This window comes from Lycium ferocissimum, chromosome 1 (genome assembly GCF_029784015.1).
Source record: "Lycium ferocissimum isolate CSIRO_LF1 chromosome 1, AGI_CSIRO_Lferr_CH_V1, whole genome shotgun sequence".
Taxonomy (NCBI): domain Eukaryota; kingdom Viridiplantae; phylum Streptophyta; class Magnoliopsida; order Solanales; family Solanaceae; genus Lycium; species Lycium ferocissimum.
The window spans coordinates 18419068-18439926 of NC_081342.1; the positions used below are offsets into that span (position 1 = coordinate 18419068).

Sequence of the window (20859 nt, forward strand, 5' to 3'; positions counted from 1 at the left end):
CTTCATTCAAAAGTATAAAATTTTACTCCAGTTCAAACAAGTATAGTGTAGGGTTCTTTTTTATTTCTTTGGTGTTACAACTTGTAGATTCAAGGTCAGTTGGAAGTCTAAGTTTGCATTTCGTCCAAAGGTTAGTTCTGTACTATATTTTTAATTGGGGATTGTGTTAGTTTAAGGTTTTTTTGGTTTGTGATTTTCTTTGAGTTGAATAACATAGGGTTTTTCGTTAATTACTGATTACATGTTAGATTTACCATATGATTTTGCATGTCTACACTGCAATTTTACTCTTTGTTTAAGTAAAGTAGTGACTTTTTCTCAATTTCATCGATTACTTAGTTTGTTGAGGATTATCTTTGAATTTGTTGTTTGTTTGTGTTTAGGTATGAGTGGGTGTATATTCATTACTGTAAGATTGTATCATGGTGGGAATTTAATTTTTGGAGATGATAATGAACCAAGATATGTGGGTGGGGTAATGAGTGAATATGTTGATGTTGATGTGGATGCACTTTCCTATTTTGAGCTAAAGGACTATATTAAAGAACTAGGGTACAGCTCAACTTGCAAATTTAGTATTCAGCCACCTAAATGTGGCATTTTAGGAGATATTTACAATGATAGGATTCTTTCAAGAATTGATGGGGTTTTGCAAAGTGGACAGACTTTGAAAGTATATGTGCACATGCCTGAGGGGGAATCTAATTCTGAAAAGGCTCAAATATGCCATCTAACTATCGGAAATGGCTCATTTATGCCATCGAACTATAGGAAATGGCTCATTTATGCCACTCATCAATAGTTTGACTCATTTATGTCATCGCCCGTTACCAAAATGACTCATCCATGCCATATTTTATTAAAGCTGATTTTACAATACCATATATGACACGTGGCCTCCAATTAGAGGTCTACGTCATTTAATTAAACCAACCCAATTTTAAATACCAAATTAATAAAAAATCCGACCCATACACCTTATCACCCACAACCATAATCTAGTTGGAGGCCACGTGTCATATATGGTATTGTAAAACCAGCTTTAATAAAATATGGCATGGATGAGTCATTTTAGTAACGGAGATGGCATAAATGAGTCAAACTATTGATGAATGGCATAAATAAGCCATTTCCTATAGTTCGATAGCATAAATGAGCCATTTCCTATAGTTCGATGGCATAAATGAGCCAAACTATTGACGAGTGGCATAAATGAGCCATTTTCGATAGTTGGATGGCATAGTTGAGCCTTTTTCGTTCTACTTTTAATAAAGGGGTAAGGACCATTAAAACAAGTGCTAGTCAAAATATTGAAATTGGTGAGGTTGCTTTAAATGTTGTAGCTTCAACTCCAAATATTGTCCTAAATACTACTCCTCTGTTAGAAGTAGTACCTCCAAATACTCAAGATCCATTAGATCCAGCAGCTGCTCCATCAGATTCTGAAAACAATGAATTTTCAGTAAAGGGATATGATGAATCAACTGATGATAGTCCAGATTCTGAAAATGGTGACTTACTTGGAGAGGATGATTATTTCAGTGATGTACATGAGGAGTACATAGATCTTAGGCATGAGAGAAGCGAAGCACCAAGGAGGAAAAGAACGGAGAGAATTCCTGCACTGAAGAAGTACCATGTGGTGAAGATGGACCAGATTTGGGCTTTGATGAGACTGAAACTAGTAAAAAAAAATTTAGAAGGAAGGCTAGGGGGTGATGAACCATATTACCCAAGTTCTGATGCTTGTAGCTTTGAAACTGATGATGATAAAGGTTGGTTTGAAGAAGGGGAACAGAGGAGGGTAAAATTGTCAAAATCAAGAAGGAAAAATACTGCTTCAAAGGGTGTGAAATTTGATCCAACTTGTAAAAAAATAGTGTGGCAGTTGGGAATGAGTTTAGAGATGCAGTTACTAGGTATGCACTTCAGAGGAGAGTTCAAATTGAAAAGTATGTCAATGAGCCTACTAGAGTTAGGGTGAGGTATTGCAAGTGGCTTTTGTTTGCTAGCCTTGACAGTGTAAGTAATAATTTTGTTATTAGGACTTACATTCCAGTACATAAGTGTGAGAAGTCATTCAGAAATTACTTGTGCAATTCTAAGTTTTTGGCTAGTGTCTTAAAAAAAGAATAATTGAACAACCAAACATAAGAGTGTTTAAGTTGAAAGAGTTAATTAGGAAGAAGTTCAAAGTCCATATTGGTAAGACCACAGCCAGGAGAGCAAGAGCTAGAGTGCTTAAAGAGATTACGGGTGATCATATTCTTGAATTTGGGAGAATTCTTGATTACAGGGATGAGTTGTTAAGCAAAAACCCTGGGAGTACTTGTGTTGTGAAGCTTGGTGAAGCTAATGATCTTGGTAGGCTAGTTTTTGAAGATTTTTACATTTGTTTTAATGCACTCAAGAAGGCATTCGTAGCTGTTTGGAAATGTATAGGATTAGATGGTTGTTTTTTGAATGGAATAAGTAGGGGGCGATTAATATGTGTTGTGGCTAAGGATGGGAATAACTAAATGCTTCCACTTGCTTGGGCAATAGTGGAATATGAGAATAAAAAATACTTAGACCTGGTTTTTGACTTTCTTTGAAGAGGGACTTGGGATTAGGAGATGGCACATAATACACTGTAATTTCAGATATGCAAAAGGTATGTCCTTATCATATTTCTGATTTTTTACATACTTTCTGTTTTTTTGACTTTTTTTTTTTTTTTTTGCGCATACATTCTGGTTTTCATGTAATGATAATAAATAGGGACTTGAATTAGCAACTAGGGAACTTTTACCTTCTTGTGAAGAAAGAAGGTGTGCTAGGCACATCTATGCAAATTGGTCAAAAGAGTGGAGAGGGCTTCAAAGGAAGCAATTATTTTGAAAGTGTGCTAGAAGCACTTATGAGGCAGAATTTAGGGAAAATCTGAAATTACTAGGAAAGCTTGGTAAAGGAATAGTGGATGATTTGTTGTACTATGATAAAGAGTTTTGGTGCAAGGTGTTTTTTAACACTGAAGTGAAGTGTGATGCAATGGACAATAACATGTGTGAGAGTTTTAATGCTTGGATTTTGGGAGCAAGGCACAAGACTATTATTAGCATGCTTGAGGAGATAAGAGTAAAGGTGATGACAGGAATAGCTAGGTTAAGTGAATTTGCAAATACTTGGATAAGCAACATCTCTCCAATGGGAATGAAGATATTGGAGGATAAACAAGATATCAAGTGATGGATGGAAACAAACAACACATTGTTTGTCTAAGAAATAGAGTTTGTAGCTGTAGATCATGGAGTTTGAAGGGGATACCATGTCCACATGCCATATTTGCAATGCTTTATAAGCAATATGACCCAACTGAATTTATTAATAGCTGCTACAAAAAGAAGAGATACTTGATGACATATTCTCACTTCATTTAATCTCTAAATAATATGTCATTTTGGCCTGAATCTGCACATCCTATAGTTGTACCATCAATGGTCAAACCAATGTCAGGCAGACCCAAAACAAATAGAAGAAAAGAGACAATTGAAACCAAGAAGTCTGGTAAACTGCCTAAAACTGGTATGGCCATGATATGTAGTCTCTGCCATATTAGGGGTCACAACAAAAGAGGGTGTCCTTTGAAGAGAAGTGATGGAATAAATATTGGTTCATCAACAAGTATTGCACATGATCAACCTGCTGCAAATCCATTAATTTCAACAAGGGGAAGGGGCAGACCAAAGGTAATGTACTACTTTGTTTAATGCCTTTTAATATCAATCAACAGTCTATTTTTTTTTTTTTTTTTGTATGTCAGAAAACAACAACTACTGAAGCTGAGCCTGCTATAAAGAGGGGGAGAGGCAGACCTAAGAAAACAGGTGATCCACCTAACACTGCAAATAACCCAATTGTTGCTGCTGAATTTCCATCAAGTTTAACACATCATGATCTTGGCAGCTGGTTTGAATGTTTTGCTCCTAACCTAACAATAAATGTGGCTGCTGAAATGTCTGTAAGAGCTGTTGGTTGTTAAAAAAGAACTAAAGGTGCTAGAGGAAGGTAAAAGGGTGTGGGAAGTTGGATTACATGTTCTTAAACATCAGATGCACCTACTGCATCTGTTGCACCCAATTCGTACTGTTGTAAGTAGAGGAAAGGGAAATGGAAAGGAAATAGGAAGTACAACCCCATATAAAAGACCAAGAGTGATGGGAATGAGTGTGTTTCAAGCTGAATGGCTTCACAACTTTTAATGCAACTATTGATAAATTACATTATATATATTGTTCTCTTGTAATAACTTCAACTTATTAATTTTTCCTTTTTTTTTTTTTTTTTATAGCCTGGGCTGCCAAGTCAGAGAATAGTACTACTAGACCAAGAAATATAATAAGATCAGCTGATGTAATTGATGATATTGGTTTCAAACCATCAAGTGGACTGAAGTGGAAAGGAACTAAAACAATCACAACAAGAAGGCTTCAAGATATTAGAGATCAAGCAAGGGCTAATGGTTCAAACAATGCAAGCCAAAGCACCACTTCTTCACTGCCAAGAGATCCATGGAAGCTTTCGTGTTGATGTTAAATGTTGCTTTTGTTTAGCTGGAAATACTGTATTTTGTTTATTTGAAACTACTTAAGACTTGAGACTTTTAAGCTACTGTTTTTTTATCATGTTGGTAACTGTCAGATGTACCATTTGTGTTGGTTGTTTTGGAAACAATGTTTTATCATATGAAATGATACTGAATTGAATTAGTATTTATATTCAATGTTGAAGTTCTGTTTCACCAGTTCTATGTGGCCTTAAATGTGACTTCTATGTATTGGATATTTGACAATTGAAGTTGATGTTTAAGTGTACGTGTTGAATGTGAGCTCAATGTTTGCTTGGTGCCATATGGAATTGGTTTTGATCTTTGGAAAGCAGTGATTTGTTGCCTGTTTTTTTAAAGTTTGTAATGGCATTTGCAAAATTTGTCATTGAGTGAAATATGGTGCATTTTGAGGAAAATCTAGTCATTTTGAGGAAAATTTGGTGCAGTTTGAGGCAATTTGTTGCATAAACTAGGGGTAAGAATTTGTTGCATTTCAATGAAAAATTTGGTCATTATGTCATCTTACTCTGGCCAAAATTTGCTCAAATAATACCTAAAGAAAATTTTCAAAATTCACTCAAACAATACCAACAAGAGGAGTAGGATAAATCAAATACCACAATATCATTGAGATACAAAAATGATGCTACATTACAACCAAAATATCTTTCCAACAAAACACATCTAACTTAGCCTATCCGAGATCATTGAAGTTCCATTACAACAACCAAAATGAGGTTCTATTACTACAACAACTAGCTACTATGGCAGCTTCATTTGATTTTTCGTGAAGTTGCCAATTTGGATTAAACTACTAAGATACACAACAAACACACACACCATCAAAAATCAAAGGAATTTTTTATTAAACCTACACGATTTGTTTTTCTTTTTTCCATTCATATCATTCTCTTTCAAATTAACCTTCTCTTTTGAATCTCCAAGCTCATTCAAATCATCCTTCTCCTCTATTGAATCTTCAAGCTCATTCAAATCACCCTTTTTCTTTTTTGAAACTTCAACCTCATTCAAATCACCTTTCTCTTTTGAAGATTCAAGCTCAACCAAATTGATGTTGAAATTATCATATTGAAGGGTAAGACTTTCAATCTCATCCAACTGAATTTCCTCATGTTTTGAATCTTCAAGTTCAAGTGAATTCATGTTGAGATCATCATATTGCATCTTAAGACTTTCAAGCTCATCCAAATGCAACATAACACGCTTTTAATTTTCTTCTAACTCTTTGGTTTTGTTCATTAATTTTGGAATAATAAACCTTGATCTCTCATCAACACTCTGCATGTCTCTCCTCGAAAAACTTGCCATTCGTGGCCTGAAATTTAAAGAACACATTAACACTAACACTAAAATTAATCAATCAAATTAATATATGAACACAAATCTCATAGTGAGGACAAGACCAAAATCTCTTTCCGGGATTACGATATGACCAAGAAGTCTGCATTTTCAGCAAAATGCTATGTCTGCATCGCACTTCAGCATTGTGCCTAGGATCTTCTTCGTCCACACACAACTTATTCAACAAGCTATTCGCCATTCCCGACCCTAATATTTCATACACAGAAATTGGGGAAGAAAATTCAAACCCTAAACTTGAAATTCGACATGAGAGGGAGAGAATATTATGAATTTACACAATAATTAACTTATCTGGTTGAAAAAGGACAAATTTGACACCAAAATAAGATTTTGAGCTCTTGCAAATGGGTGAAAAAATTGGATTTGGAGCTGATGAAATAAATCGTGTTTTGGACGAAGTGGTATCATAATTGACTTTGGGACTGACACGTGGTCATTTCCCATACGTTTCAGCCTCTTTGTTTTGCTTTATACGCGCCTTGAAGATGTGTTCTCACGCAATGGTCCACGTCAGCACTAAATGTGCAAAGAGATATGAAAATAAATAGTTTAGGGGGGTAATAAGACCCCCGCTAAGGTAAGATATGTCGTAGCAACTTCAGCCAAAGTTCAGGGAGGTAATAGTGCCTTATCCAAGAAAATAATAATTACTATAAAAGCGCTTGAAATATTCTACTCCATTTTTTTATGCATAATTAACAAAGGAACATTTAATTAAATATTAGGCACTATAAAAGTGCTAGAAATATTCTACACCATTTTCTCTTCACACAATTAATAGAAAGTAAGGAATATTTATTAAATAGTTATAGTCACTATAAAAGTGCTAGAAATATTTTGCACCATTTTTTCGCTTCACATAATTACCAGAGAATAGAAATATTTAATTAAATAATAGTCATTATGAAAGGGCTAGAAATAGCATTAGATAAACGCATCGTGATATTCTTCTAATAAAGAATATTAGAACTTGTTGGAGTCCCACATCGTGGATGAGTACTTGGTCTCCTTATAATGGTGGTTGGTAGTACTGATTGTAAATGGTGGCTAGTGGTGGTGATGACTGATTGGTAGTTGTGGTGATTTACGGATGATGGTAGTTGATAATGGTGGGCAGCGGCAACGGTAGTTGATAAAGCAGGTGATGACGATAATGATGAATGCATGGATGAAATTGGTGAACTGTCGTCTTCAGACATATTAAGCGGTTATAACATAAATAAAATAAACGCACTTAATGGTTAAGATATGAATTATTAAGATTCAGATCTAAAAAACAAATGACCTTAATGACTGAAATTATCTATAATTAGGATTAAGATTAAGATCTTCATTAAGTACAAACAAAGATAATAATTATCACTATAATAGCTAGAAATATTCTACAACATTCTTTTCTTCACATAATTCATTAAGTACAAACAAAGATAATAATTATCACTATAATAGCTAGAAATATTCTACAACATTCTTTTCTTCACATAATTAACCAAAAGTAAGGAATATTAAATTAAATATTAGTCACTATGAAAGTGCTAGAAATATTCTACACCATTTTTCTCTTCACACAACTAATAGAAAGTAAGGAATATTTATTAAATAATAGTAGTCCCTATAAAAGTGCTAGAAATATTGTGCACCACTTTTTTTTCCACATAATTACCAGAGAATAAAAATATTTAATTAAATAATAGTCATTATGAAAGGGCTAGAAATAGCCTGAACCATTTTCTTCACATAAATTAACAGAGAGGAAGGAATATTTAGTTAAATAATAGTCACTATAAAAGTGCTAGAATAATGTGTACACTATATATACAATTGTAGTGTATTGACATTGGACAATCCCATTGGATAACGTATAAGATATAAATAATATGGAAAAAAATAAATACGCCATCAAACTATGGAAATGGGCCATTTATGCCACTCGTAAAATCGATAGTTTGCATCGGTTAACTATATTATTTAAATGGCCATCCATGCCATTTTTCAATAAAGTTTCGCTTTACAATATCGTATATGACACTTGGTCACCAATTAGAGGTCTACGTCATTTAATTAAACCAAGACAAATTAAATCTTAAATTAAACTAAAACCCGACCCACAAATCATGTTTGTTTAATTAAATGACATGGACCTCTAATTGGAGGCCAAGTGTCATATCGGGGGGGGGGGGGGGGGGGGGGGGGTATTGTAAAACGCGTTAATGAAAAATGGCGATGGACCATTCGATAGTCACTAAGATAAATGAGCCTAAACTATCGATTTAATGACATAAACGGCCATTTTCGATAGTTCGATGACATATTTGAGCCTTTTTCGTAAATAATATAACTACACAATAAACCTTTGCAATGTTGCTTTTTAAAAAAAATAAAAAATAAAAATTGTAAAAGTTATGTTCAATTAACATAATTGTAGTTTATTTAGCATGTCTCCTGGTGTATTTTCTTATCTACCCAGTCTATTGTTCCTGCTACCTATATTTTCATTTTTGCCTTGTTGTATGCAATTCATTTTCCTATCAATCTAAGTGTATGCCTTTTTCTTCTCTTTGCATACACTACAAATTATCAAATATTTGTATCCTTGTTGTAATAGTGATAGAGAATTAGCTGAATGCATCATCAGGCCACCATATCCCTCAAACCTTCATCATCTAATTCTATAACCCACCATCACCATGCCTTATTATCTCCCATTTTCCAAAACCCTAGTTTTCTAATAATTCCCCCACTCTGTAAAAAGAAGAACCTTCGTTGTTGTTCAATTCGAGGCATTGAAATCCCTGTCACTAAATTCAACAATACTAATAATAATAATAATAGTAATGGGTCTACAAAATTGACAAGTATAGCTGCTGTAAAAGATGTTGATATTGCAACACTTGGTAATCTATGTGTGGATATTGTTCTTAATGTGCCTCAATTACCACCTAAGCCTTTACCCCAACGCCAAGCCTATATGGAACACCTATCCAAATCTCCTCCTGATAAGGTCAGTCTTTCCTTTTTCAACTTTATTTTGGTTCTATAATTGTTGCTTCTTGATTTTGCAATTTGAATTATATATTATAGTAGTGATATATATATATATCTGTAGTCCTAATAACACCCCTGTAACCCCACCAAAATTGGCGACACATAGTTGATGTTGATGCGAGTTATATATTATATAGTAGTGATAGTTGAAGAAAATGCTAAAACAACATACCTAGTGTAGTGTAGTCCCACAAAGTGGGGTCTGAGGAGGGTAGAGTGTACGCAGACCTTACCCCTACCTTGGGAGGTAGAGAGGTTGTTTCCGATAGACCCTCGGCTCAGAATAAAGCAATAATAAAGCAGGTCAAATAAGAAAAATGGACAATAACTGCAATGCAACAATACGCTAAGCCAAGAACAAGAGACAAGAATAATAGCAGAAAATGAAGGATTAAGGAACTACAAGATTAATGCTATGACTACTAGTAAGGAAGAATAAGTGAGACAACGCTCTACTACCTACTAACCATCTACCCTAATCCATGTCCTCCACAACCTCCTATCTAAGGTCATGTCCTCGATAAGCTGCAACTGCGCCATGTCCTGTCTAATCACCTTTCCCCAATACTTCTTCGGCCTACCTCTACCTCTCCTGAAGCCATCCATAGCCAATCTCTCAGACCTTCGCAATGGGGCATCCGCGCATCCCCTCTTCACATGTCCGAACCATCTCAACCTCGCTTCCCGCATCTTGTCCTCCATCAAGGCCACTCCCACCTTATCCCGGATATCTACATTCCGAATCCTATCTCTCCTACTATAAGACAATGCTAAAGCAATTATTGAAAAGTTTAATTGATAGAGAAAACATTTATCAAAGTTTAAAATTGAATAGTTCGATTTTCAAAAAAAAAAAAAAAATTGAATAGTTTGAAGGGGAGCTTTGGAGCAACGGTAAAAGTTGTATCCGTGTGACCTATAGGTCACGGGTTCGAGCCGTGGAAGGAAGCAGCCACTAATGCTTGTATTAAAGTAGACTACCTACATCACACCCCTTGGGACGCAGCCCTTCCCCTGCTAACGCAGGATGATATGTGCACCGGACTGCCCTTTTTTTACAAAAAAGATTGAATAGTTTATGTAATCGAATTCTGTTAGAAATGTCAAACATTTTGGATGTCGTGAAAGGAAAGAAGAATGAATTGGGATGGAAGGAGTACTATGACTCTCCTTCTTATGCCATTTACCAAACGAATTTGACTGTATGGATTTTTGAAGAGTTGAAGAAGTAATCAGTTTGTGTTGATGGTTGTTTTTGTAAGTTGTGAATACATAATTTTCCGTCTAGAAAACTATTAATTCTGTAAATACACGTCGTACCTGCCAATAATTTTATCCACGATGACACTATTAAGTCGTTAACACTAGTTATTAGAGAATCAAAGGCTTTAGTAAAGCTTGTATGGAAATTTTGGCTGGAATATGGTTGAGATCCTTTGCATCTTAAATGATCGACCTAGATGATTAAGTCTATGCACCACATTTTGCACCCAAGGATGTGGCCTAGTGGTCACTGGCAGTGTTGTCAAAGGTGCGCTTAAGCCCTGAAGCGAGGCTCAAAACATGTTGAGTGCTTCTCCTCGCTTTATGTGCGCTTCAGTGTCGTCATCAAGGTTCTAAGACATACTTTTCTTGAAATGTTGAGCGCTTCTCCTCGCTTTATGTGCGCTTCAGTGTCGTCATCAAGGTTCTAAGACATACTTTTCTTGAAATGTATGCCTCTCTTGAAGAGGTGACACTAGATGATTGATATTCACTTTATCGTGATGTTTTTACAATTTCTTTGTCAATATATTTGTTATTCATGCTTACTATTATTAGTCTTGGACTAAACATACATATATTGCACCATTGTGCTTTTTTTCACTAAAGCCCACACTTTATCTGCGCTTTGGCACTTAAAGCCCCAGCTAACCTTAGAGCTTTTTTGCGCTTTTCGCTTTTGATAACACTGGTCACTGGCCCGTACATCACTGTCATGAGAAAAGAAGGTCCGTGTACCACATTTTTGGTTAAACCCAGTATTTAACAAAGTAAAAGGTGCGGCTTATATGCTTGGATGTCATCATCTTTGGAAGCCGCACGTTATCTTCAGTTGAATTAGCAGAATTCTGGGATAAAGGGTAATATCCCCTTTCCTTTTCATTATAGCTATGGAAGGCTTGGACAGCATGATGAGAATTGCTTCTCAAAATAGCTGGATCAGAGGATTTAATGTGAGAAATAGGGCTAATGAGGCTATGGAAATCTCCCATCTACTGTATGCTGATGATACAGTAGTTTTTTGTGAGGCAAATCAGGAACAGATCTGCCATTTGAGGGTGATACTAGTGGTTTTTGAAGCATGTTCTAGGCTGAAAGTCAACTGGAGGAAGAGCAGTATATTCCCAGTCAAGGAGGTGCAGCAGATCCAAGTGCTTGCAAGCATTTTGAATTGCAAGATTGAGAATTTGCCTACTGTTTATCTTGGAATGCCTTTGGGATCAATGCATAAAGCTGTGAAAATCTGGGATGGCATCATAGAGAAGACTGAAAAGAAACTAGCTCTATGGAAATCTCAATACCTATCCTTGGGAGGAAGACTCATCTTAATCAACTCAGTCTTGGATTCCTTGCCAACATATGTGATGTCCTTATTTCCTATCCCAAGCAAGGTGGTTAAGGCTTTGGACACTCTAAGGAGAAACTTTCTATGGCGAGGAAACAATGGGGAAAAAAAAGTTCCACTTGGTAAATTGGGAAGTAGTCCAACAAAGCAGAATGCATGGAGGATTGGGGGTGAAGAACCTAAAATTACAGAATAACATGAAGTGGTTATGGAGATATAATCAGGAAGATCAGGCACTATGGAAAGAGGTAATCCAACATAAGTATAGCCAAAATGGGAAATGGTGTACAAATGAGGTGGCAAATACCTATGGTGTGGGGGTATGGAGGACCATTAGAGCTTTCTGGCTGGCTCTGAAGGCAAATGTTAACTACAAGGTGGGTAGGGGTGACAAGATTCTTTTCTGGAAGGAAAATTGGAGTGGACAGGGGACATTACAACTACTGTTTCCTAGCTTATTTTCTATAAGCACAAATCCAGATAGTACAATAGAGGAGATGTGGTCTCCCCAAGGCTGGAATTTAGTTTTCAGAAGACTTCTAAATGATTGGGAAATAGCATGGGTAGCAGAACTACTGACAGTAATTGGTGGATTTCAAGGAACTAATTTTGAGCCAGATAAATTGACATGGAAGCATAATCAAGATGGACTGTTCTCTGTGAACAGATTGTATAAGAAGGGTTTGACTGAAATTTCAGGGAGGACACTAGGACCTTGGAAATCCATTTGGAAAAGTGTGGCCCCAACTAAGGTGAAGTGTTTCACCTGGCTGGTAGCTTGGAGAGCCTGCTTGACTCATGAAGCACTGCAGAAAAGAGGAATAAACATTGCTTCAAGATGCACATTATGCAAGGAGGCCTCAGAGACAAACAATCACCTTTTCCTTCATTGTAAAGTTATGGCACAAGTCTGGGCATTGTTCATTAATTTGGCCAAGGTGAACTGGACTATGCCTGAACACACTGCAGACCTTCTAAGCTATTGGATAAGAAGGGGAGGGAGCAAGAGTCAGAAGATTTGATGGAAAACAGTTCTTGCCTGCATCTGGTGGAACATTTGGAAGGAAAGAAACGACAGAATTTTTAAAGGCAGAGAAAGTTCATTGCAGAAGATCCAATGGAAGGTCTTTACTTCATTAAGTTTTTGGTGTAAAGAACAATATGTAGAAGAGGAAGTTCAGTTAGTGGACTTTTTAGGATTACTGTAAGTATTTCTCTTTCAGTAAAGTGTAAATTTTTGGAGGTGGCCAGCATACCCTTAATGCTGAGGAATACAAAATTACCAGTTTCAAAAAAAAACAATTCACTAGCTCTTGATATTTTGGCCTACTTATGGTGTCTAGACATCTTGAATTAAATTGGAATGTAGAAATATTGGAAGCATCATCTATACACCAGCTTAGTGATGCTGAAGATGAGTGGTATTAGCAGCCTGGCATTATCCTTTTATGTTATTTCCACATCATTGTATCTCCATAACCATGCAAATTGATATCTTGATTATTTCACCCTGTTTCAGCGGTACTGGGAGGCAGGTGGAAACTGCAATGTGGCTATAGCAGCAGCAAGGCTTGGCCTTCACTGCATCTCCATTGGTCATGTAGGCGATGAGATCTACGGACGCTTCCTCATTGATGTGCTTAGTGATGAGGGTATTAGTATAGTTGGGATGAATCAGCAGAGTGAAGTACTTAATCTTTCAAGTTCTGACAATGAAACACTACTGTGCTGGGTGTTAGTGGACCCTTTGCAGAGACATGGTTTTTGCAGGTCCTTTTGATCTTGCTTTGTCCCATTTTCGTTTCTTTTACTTCTTTTTTCACATCGCGCGCAAATGATCTTAGTTTTTTTTTTTTTTTTTTGTAAGATAAGGTAAACAAAAGGATCATAGTCTAACCTTTAAGGCGTTAATGTTTTCCAGTCGTGCAGATTTTAGGGCAGATCCTGCATTCAGTTGGATGAGCAGTCTATCTACAGAAGTAAAGATGGCTATTAGAAAATCAAAGATCCTCTTTTGCAATGGTTATGACTTTGACGAGCTCTCCCCTAGCCTTCTTGAATCTGCTCTTGAGTATGCTGTTGAATCTGGGACATCTATCTTTTTTGACCCTGGACCTCGAGGTAAGAGTCTTATCGCAGGAAGACCTGAAGAACAAAGAGCAATTGGCAAGTTGTTGAGGATGAGTGAAGTGCTTCTACTGACTTCCGATGAGGTTTGTATTTCATACTTGCAAAATTTCTTCAGTCACACTTGTGCCTTCTGCTATCCTACATCTCAATGTGTGTTTAAACAGATATAATTTGTTTGAAACTGAAACATAATTAGTTTCTCTGTATGCATTTTAACGTGTTAAATAATCCAGTTAAAACAGCTCTTCTGGTAGCTAAAATGTATCTCACTGAACATGTGATATTTGGCTAAGTTCTGTTATATACTGGAATCCGGAAATGCTGGTTGAAATTTTGGTCGAGACAATATTGTGCAGCTCAGAGGCAGCTAAAATTTATGGTATAAATAATTCATTTCCAGAAAGTTATACTTACTGCAGGCTTTGGAGCTTTTTGCATTTAAAGCCTTTTCTATAACTCTCTTTTCCTTTTGCATCATATCCTCTTCTTTCTTGAACTTTTCATATCCTCTTCTTTCTTGAACTTTTTTGTACAATTTCTGATTCCATCTTAATATATTTTAAATCGTAAGTGCTAGTTTTTGACCCAAGGAAGAACATTTGACAATGGTAAGCGGGAATGCTATGTGTAAAGCTAGTTTTATTGCGTTTAGACCTAAATCATCATTGACTTTTTTTACTTTTTCTCGTTGCTTTGTTGGAGAGAAGAATGGAAGAACAAAGACAAAAAAAAAAAAAAAGAGGCATGACTTTCAGAGGTTCTAACAGGTCAGAGAGAAAAAATTGGTGCACGGTGATATTGCCATTTCCCCTTGTCTATTCACAATTGCGTAGAGCATTATTTGTTTTGCAAGAAATAAAGAGGTTAAGGTGCAAACTGTGAAAAAATAAAGGATACTTATGATAGGGTTTGAAGCGCACAAGGGTTTCTATACTGGGGGTGCAAACGCAGAACTGGTTTATGACTTCTCGTTCAAACTAATAAGACTGTATAGATGAAAAATATTTAAACATTCAAAAATAATGAAAACCTAAAGAATTAATCACTGGGAATTGATTTATTCTTATGTTTGATCATTTTAAGGAAAGTACATTAGTTTCATTCATAAAATTTATCAATTCTCTAATAATTGTCTTTTAATATCTGGAGAATACCCAGCTTCCTCTCCACTCACCCACCCCTCAACAAAAAGATAAAGAAAGAAAAAAAGGAGAGATAAAATGATGAAAATAATTAGTAAAATACCTGATCTCCTAGTAACATAATCAATGCAGTTTAAGAGTTAAGATATGATTTCTTCACCAAAAAGAGTAAAGATATGATCAAATTTGCGGCTTTCATCATTTATGTTCCTTTGTTTTCTCATTGAGAAACTCAGGTCGTCAACTACTGATTTGCTGCAACAGAAGTCTAGGTATGATGTGAGCTGTGTGACTAGCAGAAGGTAGCAATAGATTGTTGAAAGTGCGGAAAATAGGAAAGCAACTGTGAAAGGAAAGAGAAAGCTTGTATTGAATTGATTGTGAATAACATATACAACAGCTCCTTACAGGAGTTTAGGTTACATGAAATAAGTAAAATTTAGACCAAGTTTCCTTGTTTAGGAAACCTAAACAAGGAAAGTATAAGCTTAAGAAACTTTCCTAATTACTGAAATTCCTGATTTTGATATAACCATTAAGAATATTCCATACTATCGACCTATATGTACTCTTAACATATAATAATATTAATTGTCTTTACTTTCAACATGTGCCGTCAAACTCAAGGTGCTGAAACGATTCTGAGTCTGCAAACTTAAACTTGAAAGTCAAGTAGAGTATGTTGGAGGAAGTTAGTATTTACGGAACAGTGATCTGATTGTACAGTTGAAAATAGTGTCTAGAATTGAGCACCCGAAAACAAAGAGGAGCTGGAATTCTCTCTTGTGGAAAACGATTGGTAATTTGCACACAAAAGAAGTGCTTTTAGCAGCATTACACAGAATCGAATCTTTTTGTTTTTTGATTGGTTCAGAGAAAGGAATCTATTTTCAAACATCCAAAGAGGTACGGGGATGCGAATCTCCATGGCATCATTAGCATTCCTTGAAGTTGCAGCTGAGAATAATGAAAAAGTTCTTGTAACAATCACAGAAATTGAATTTTGGATGATGGACTTAATACTCAGACTCTGATATTGTAAAGAAAATGAAAAGAAGACTTTTGCTGGACAGTGACCAGAAATTTAATGTTAAAAGGACGGGCTCAACACCCACCTTCGTGTGTCATGAAGAAAAAGAAGCTGAGGAGTTTTGTGGATGTCTTCTGCTAGAACAATCATAAAAAGAAACAACAATAATTAACTTATAAAAAGAATGAGAACTTTGGTCTGGCCAATGACGCACAACACATGCTAACAAGCAGAAGATGCTTAAATCTCTATTAAAATTGTAGAGACTGATACTGTGTGAAAAGAGAGAGCTTGTCTTGAATTGATTGTGATAAAAATATAGAAGAGCTCCTTTTAGGAGAGTTTAGATAACATGAAATAAGGAAAGTGAGACTGAGGTAAGTTTTCTACATAAGGAAGGTATAGGCTCAACTTTTCCTAATTGCCAAAATTCCTAGATTATGACATAACCATTTAGAATACCTTTGACCTAGATATACTCCAAATTATAACTGTATTGATTTTCTTGATTTTCAACACAAACAATGCTCAATTACTTGATAAGCATTAATAATGGTACTAGAAATTTGGAAATAGATTGTTCAAAGTGGGAAAAACTCAAAGCCTCTTGTCATACATTAAAAAAAAAAAAAAAAAAAAAAAAAAAATCCACTTATGTACCACCTATTTCAGTGGCGGATCTTAAGGGTAAACTTTGGTTCACGTGAACCGGTGGTCGTCCCTTTAAACTAGGTATGTTGTATACATAATTCTTATAATTTTTGCTGGTCCCCATGGTCTAATCTGAGAGGTGCACTGTTTGGGTAGCTACTTACCCAAAGGAGAAGGGATCAAAATCACTGATTCTGTTCCAGTAGCATTTCTTTTTCCTTTTTTCCCTTTCTTTTCTTTCTTTCATTTGTTTTCAGTTGCCAATTATAACCTATTTAAATACCTATTATTAATTATTGTTTACTCGCTTTGTTTACCTTATTCAAAAAAAAAAAAAATTGTTTGCCCGCTAAGTTATTGTGATTGTATATCTTAGAAGTAGTAGTGAGGTGAGAACTACACGCATCCCGTGTTTGTATCTACCAAATGAATATACGACACGTCTTCATGTACACTATTATAACTAAATCATAGTTAATGTGAACCGAGGGTCTTCCCGAAACAGCCTCCCTATCTTCCGAGATAGGCGTAAGGTCTACGTACACTTTACCCTCCCTAGACCCCACATTGTGGGATTTCACTGGGTATGTTGTTGTAGTTAATTAATGCATACTAGTACCTTAATTATGCTAAATTTATATAGTTTAGTGTAAACACCGAGTGCAGATAAATTTTTACCGTAGTAGTGCACCCATCTTCGTGAAATTCTAGATCCGCCACTTACTTATTTCCTTGCAGTGCCATCGCCCCTTTCCACTTTCATGTACATTTTTAGGTTAATAAGTCGGAAACGAAACAGGGAGGAAGTGTGAGAGAAAGAAAAGAAGGTGAAAAGGGTTCCATCTTGGTAGGGTCTGGGTTGGTTGAGCCATGGATATAGCATTATCCCTACTATGGTTTCTTGTAGTTGTAAAGTTGACCTCTTGAGCAACTGTAACGTGATATTCGAGCTGATGTGTTGGCTTTTTCCTTGTTGCTCTATCATAATGTAGCATTGTGGGTATCTTTCTGAATTTATACTTCGTATATTTTGGTCATGTTGCTGAAATTGTGATATTTTCCTTTCCTGTAAATCAGTGGACGGTTTTATGGTAGTAATTGCTTCTAGAGCATTGAGGATGTCCCCTCCCCCCTCTTTCCCTTTCTCCACTCTTTTATGTATGTTACTTATCTGAATCGTAATGTCTTCTCCAGGCTGCATCTTTAACTGGTATCAATGATCCAATTTTAGCGGGACAGGAATTGCTCAAGAATGGAGTTTGTACTAAGTGGGTAATTGTTAAGATGGGTCCGAAGGGTTCAATCTTAATCACCAAGTCGAGCATAACTTGTTCACCTGCTTTCAAGGTATCAATTTTCGTGGCTGATTGGAAATATTGTTTCTTGTAAATCAATTCATCTTCTTAATAGAAGTTTACTTGTTTTGTTCCCATTAGTTAGCTTATCAGAAGTTTACTTGTTTTGTCCCGATTGGTTAGCTTATCCGCAAGAAATTTATGTTTTAATTTGGGTTCTCATTCTTCATAGAACCCCCATTTGAGGGCAGGCAGTTTACTAATGACTAGACAACATTTCTGAATATTTAAGAAAATTGAAGCAACTTATGCTTTCTGAAATAATTACTTAAATTCATCTTCGTCTTCCCAGCAATCATGGGAACCATACAGTTCCTTAAAAAAAATCCTTTTAATAACTGAGAAATCTTTGAGGCCAGTGGCACGCAGTTCGAAACTCAATTGATAATAGGTGTGGGCCATGGAAGTTACAGACCGTTTTAGATAATGCCAACATTCTCCCACTTGGTCCGTAAACTCTAATTCCATAAATGAAACATAATACATGAATCATGGTGATAATTCCTCTAGGTGCGAGTAGTATCTTCTATGTATCACTATGCATTATGCCTCCAAAACTCTACCCCTTTGCCCTTCTCCACTATTGTACCAGGCTTTTGCTTGAGGCAGGGTTGGAACCTGTGATGTGGGTCTAATTTGTACATCATCATGCATTGCGCTCTTACCACTAGACCAAAGCCCAAGGGCTTGTGGTTAGATAGTTCATCCCCCCCCCCCCGGGGCTAAGTAGGAATCATGCATTTTCTATGAAGTGCATCTTTCATAAATTTGATTATAAATGTTAACAAATGTTTCCATCTATCTCAAAAAAAAGATTAACAAATGTTTATCCTCTCTGATGCTTGTATTCTGTCTGCCCATTGATTGTAACAGGTCAATATTATAGACACTGTGGGGTGTGGAGATAGTTTTGTGGCTGCAGTTGCATTTGGCTTCATACATGACTTGCCTTTGAGTTATACATTAACCCTTGCAAATGCAGTGGGTGCTGCAACTGCTACGGGGTCTGGTGCTGGTAGAAATGTTGCCAGTTTGGGGAAAGTCCTGGAACTATTGAAGGAATCAAATCTGAATGAGGATGACAAGTTTTGGAATGAAATACTAAATGATAATGTGAACTCCCAGGATAAAACTATAGTGTCAAAAATGGTCGTAAATGGTAACAGTCAGGTGAACCGTGTCTCCCTGCAAAAGGTGGTTTCTGAAGTGTTGCCTAAGCTTGAATTTGCAACAGAGAAGGTTGTGGCTCCTTCAAATGGATGAACCATTCTTGGGATAAATAGATCTTGTAGATGTTACCCATTTTTGATTGATCGCGGCATAATCACCACTATGGAAAGAAATGCATGAAGTGGAGGTGATCTAGCTTGCTCATTATGAGGTGCACGGTTGTATTACGGTTGCTGCCTTGCTGGTGGTCAAATTGACAGTTTTGGTGATAGAGTAAAATGTCCAGATATACTATTCATTGATCTGCTTGCATGCATGATAGAGGAATTGGCAGATAGATTGAGCATTAATGTTTGCGGGAAATTGCATGATCAAGCAGCCTGTGATTCTTGCTTGTTGAAGTTTTTGATTGTTCCTACGTGCACACTTAAGAAGTTGTGCCTTGCTTCCTGTAATTTGATTCTTACAACATCCATTACTGCCTGGAATATCAGGTTTACTGTTCATTGAAGCTCTCTGACATACAGAAGGAAAAATGGGTCATTTGTTTTACAATGGATGCCATGAGCTATATTTTTCTAGTGAAGGATGTTGTGTAGAAGACACCAATTAGTGTTTGCAACACGAAGGCCATTATCACCATTTATGATCAATAAATGGTTGGGCACTAAATTTGTGTCTCCCTTTCAATCCGATGCCCATTGAGAGCAATTCAACTTTCATCATTTGTGCAGGATGAGTTAGTTCGCCATTGACCAAATGGGGGCAAGTGCATAGATAGCCGATTTGGTAACTCCTAATTAAGTCATGGCATAACTTAACATTTTGCAAGTCTAGTCAAATCTCGATCCGACTCTTGACATATGCGTCCGAAGTTGCAATATTCAGGTCCGATGTTACAAATTTTATTTCAAGTTTGGCGTATTGCTTGTGGAAGCAAACTTTTAGACATGCAGCACGGTGGTTGGCATCACATTTGTTTCTATTAATCTTTGCTTTTCAGTAAATATGTTGGAGCTCACGCTGCAAAACAGGTTTTCATCATGCTGGTGAAAACAAAAAAGAAGAAAAAGTAAAACACCACAAAACATGCAAATTAACAAATGCCCGCTGCTAATATTGTTTCAATCATATTCATATCCTTACTGCTTTTTGCTGGTGTATCTGTTTGATTAAGGGTGACTCTCTTGTACCAGAATGAACTGGTTCTTCGAGCTTTTCTGATTATTGACTATGGATCAAATAATTTGACAAACTGAATATACCTTAAATAGCAGAACGAAAACTAGTTACTAGACACAATCCCTACGACCAAATGGCCCCAGGCCATGTAGGAGACCCAATTATTCGTGTTGTAACATATATGGTAATGGAGTAATTTGGCGCTAGCTTTGTATAAGTTTTCCCCACCCTCTTCCCCGTCCTTTTCTTCATTCGACTTGTCCTTTGAACTCTTTTTTTTTTAATATAAATAGGAACTGGATACGTCCATTGCAGAATCTTAAAGATGCAGGGGTAACAATTGTATTGTATCCACTAATTTAAAATCCACGAGCTGCTTCTGATTATGAAGCAGACAACTATCCTCAGCAATTACCTCTTATTGATGGCTGGCCATAACATCAGAACTTAAAACATGTTGACAAAAACCAAGATGTCCTCTGAATTGGTGGCTGGGTAAGAGCTTTCCAAATGACAAAACTCGTCGTAGGGGCATTCCTTCACTATGAAATACGGACTGTTAAATCTGAGAATGC

The 20859-nt window shown here is 36.3% G+C and overlaps 2 protein-coding genes across 2 annotated transcripts; both read left to right on the plus strand.

Annotated features, from left to right (window-relative positions):
- The first annotated feature begins 2587 nt into the window (after positions 1 to 2587).
- Positions 2588 to 4787, plus strand: LOC132051071 (uncharacterized). The gene is made up of 3 exons (XM_059442370.1): positions 2588 to 3728; positions 3803 to 3866; positions 4331 to 4787. Exons 1-3 carry the CDS (start codon positions 3432 to 3434, stop codon positions 4567 to 4569), a joined length of 600 nt encoding a protein of 199 aa, XP_059298353.1. The 5' UTR covers positions 2588 to 3431; the 3' UTR covers positions 4570 to 4787.
- A 3623-nt stretch (positions 4788 to 8410) lies between these two features.
- On the plus strand, positions 8411 to 20109 carry LOC132051100 (fructokinase-1). The gene is made up of 5 exons (XM_059442387.1): positions 8411 to 8972; positions 13144 to 13394; positions 13546 to 13837; positions 17772 to 17924; positions 18806 to 20109. Exons 1-5 carry the CDS (start codon positions 8595 to 8597, stop codon positions 19193 to 19195), a joined length of 1464 nt encoding a protein of 487 aa, XP_059298370.1. The 5' UTR covers positions 8411 to 8594; the 3' UTR covers positions 19196 to 20109.
- The last annotated feature ends 750 nt before the right edge of the window (positions 20110 to 20859 follow it).

What these genes read in the sequence shown, in the direction of transcription:
- LOC132051071 (XM_059442370.1), top strand. Translation starts at nt 3,432, where the DNA reads ATGTCATTTTGGCCTGAATCTGCACATCCTATAGTTGTACCATCAATG. An exon ending in GGGGAAGGGGCAGACCAAAG is followed by an intron (nt 3,729 to 3,802) that starts GTAATGTACTAC and finishes TTTGTATGTCAG; the next exon opens with AAAACAACAACTACTGAAGC. An exon ending in AGGCAGACCTAAGAAAACAG is followed by an intron (nt 3,867 to 4,330) that starts GTGATCCACCTA and finishes TTTTTTTTATAG; the next exon opens with CCTGGGCTGCCAAGTCAGAG.
- LOC132051100 (XM_059442387.1), top strand. Translation starts at nt 8,595, where the DNA reads ATGCATCATCAGGCCACCATATCCCTCAAACCTTCATCATCTAATTCT. An exon ending in CCAAATCTCCTCCTGATAAG is followed by an intron (nt 8,973 to 13,143) that starts GTCAGTCTTTCC and finishes ACCCTGTTTCAG; the next exon opens with CGGTACTGGGAGGCAGGTGG. An exon ending in TTCTACTGACTTCCGATGAG is followed by an intron (nt 13,838 to 17,771) that starts GTTTGTATTTCA and finishes TGTCTTCTCCAG; the next exon opens with GCTGCATCTTTAACTGGTAT.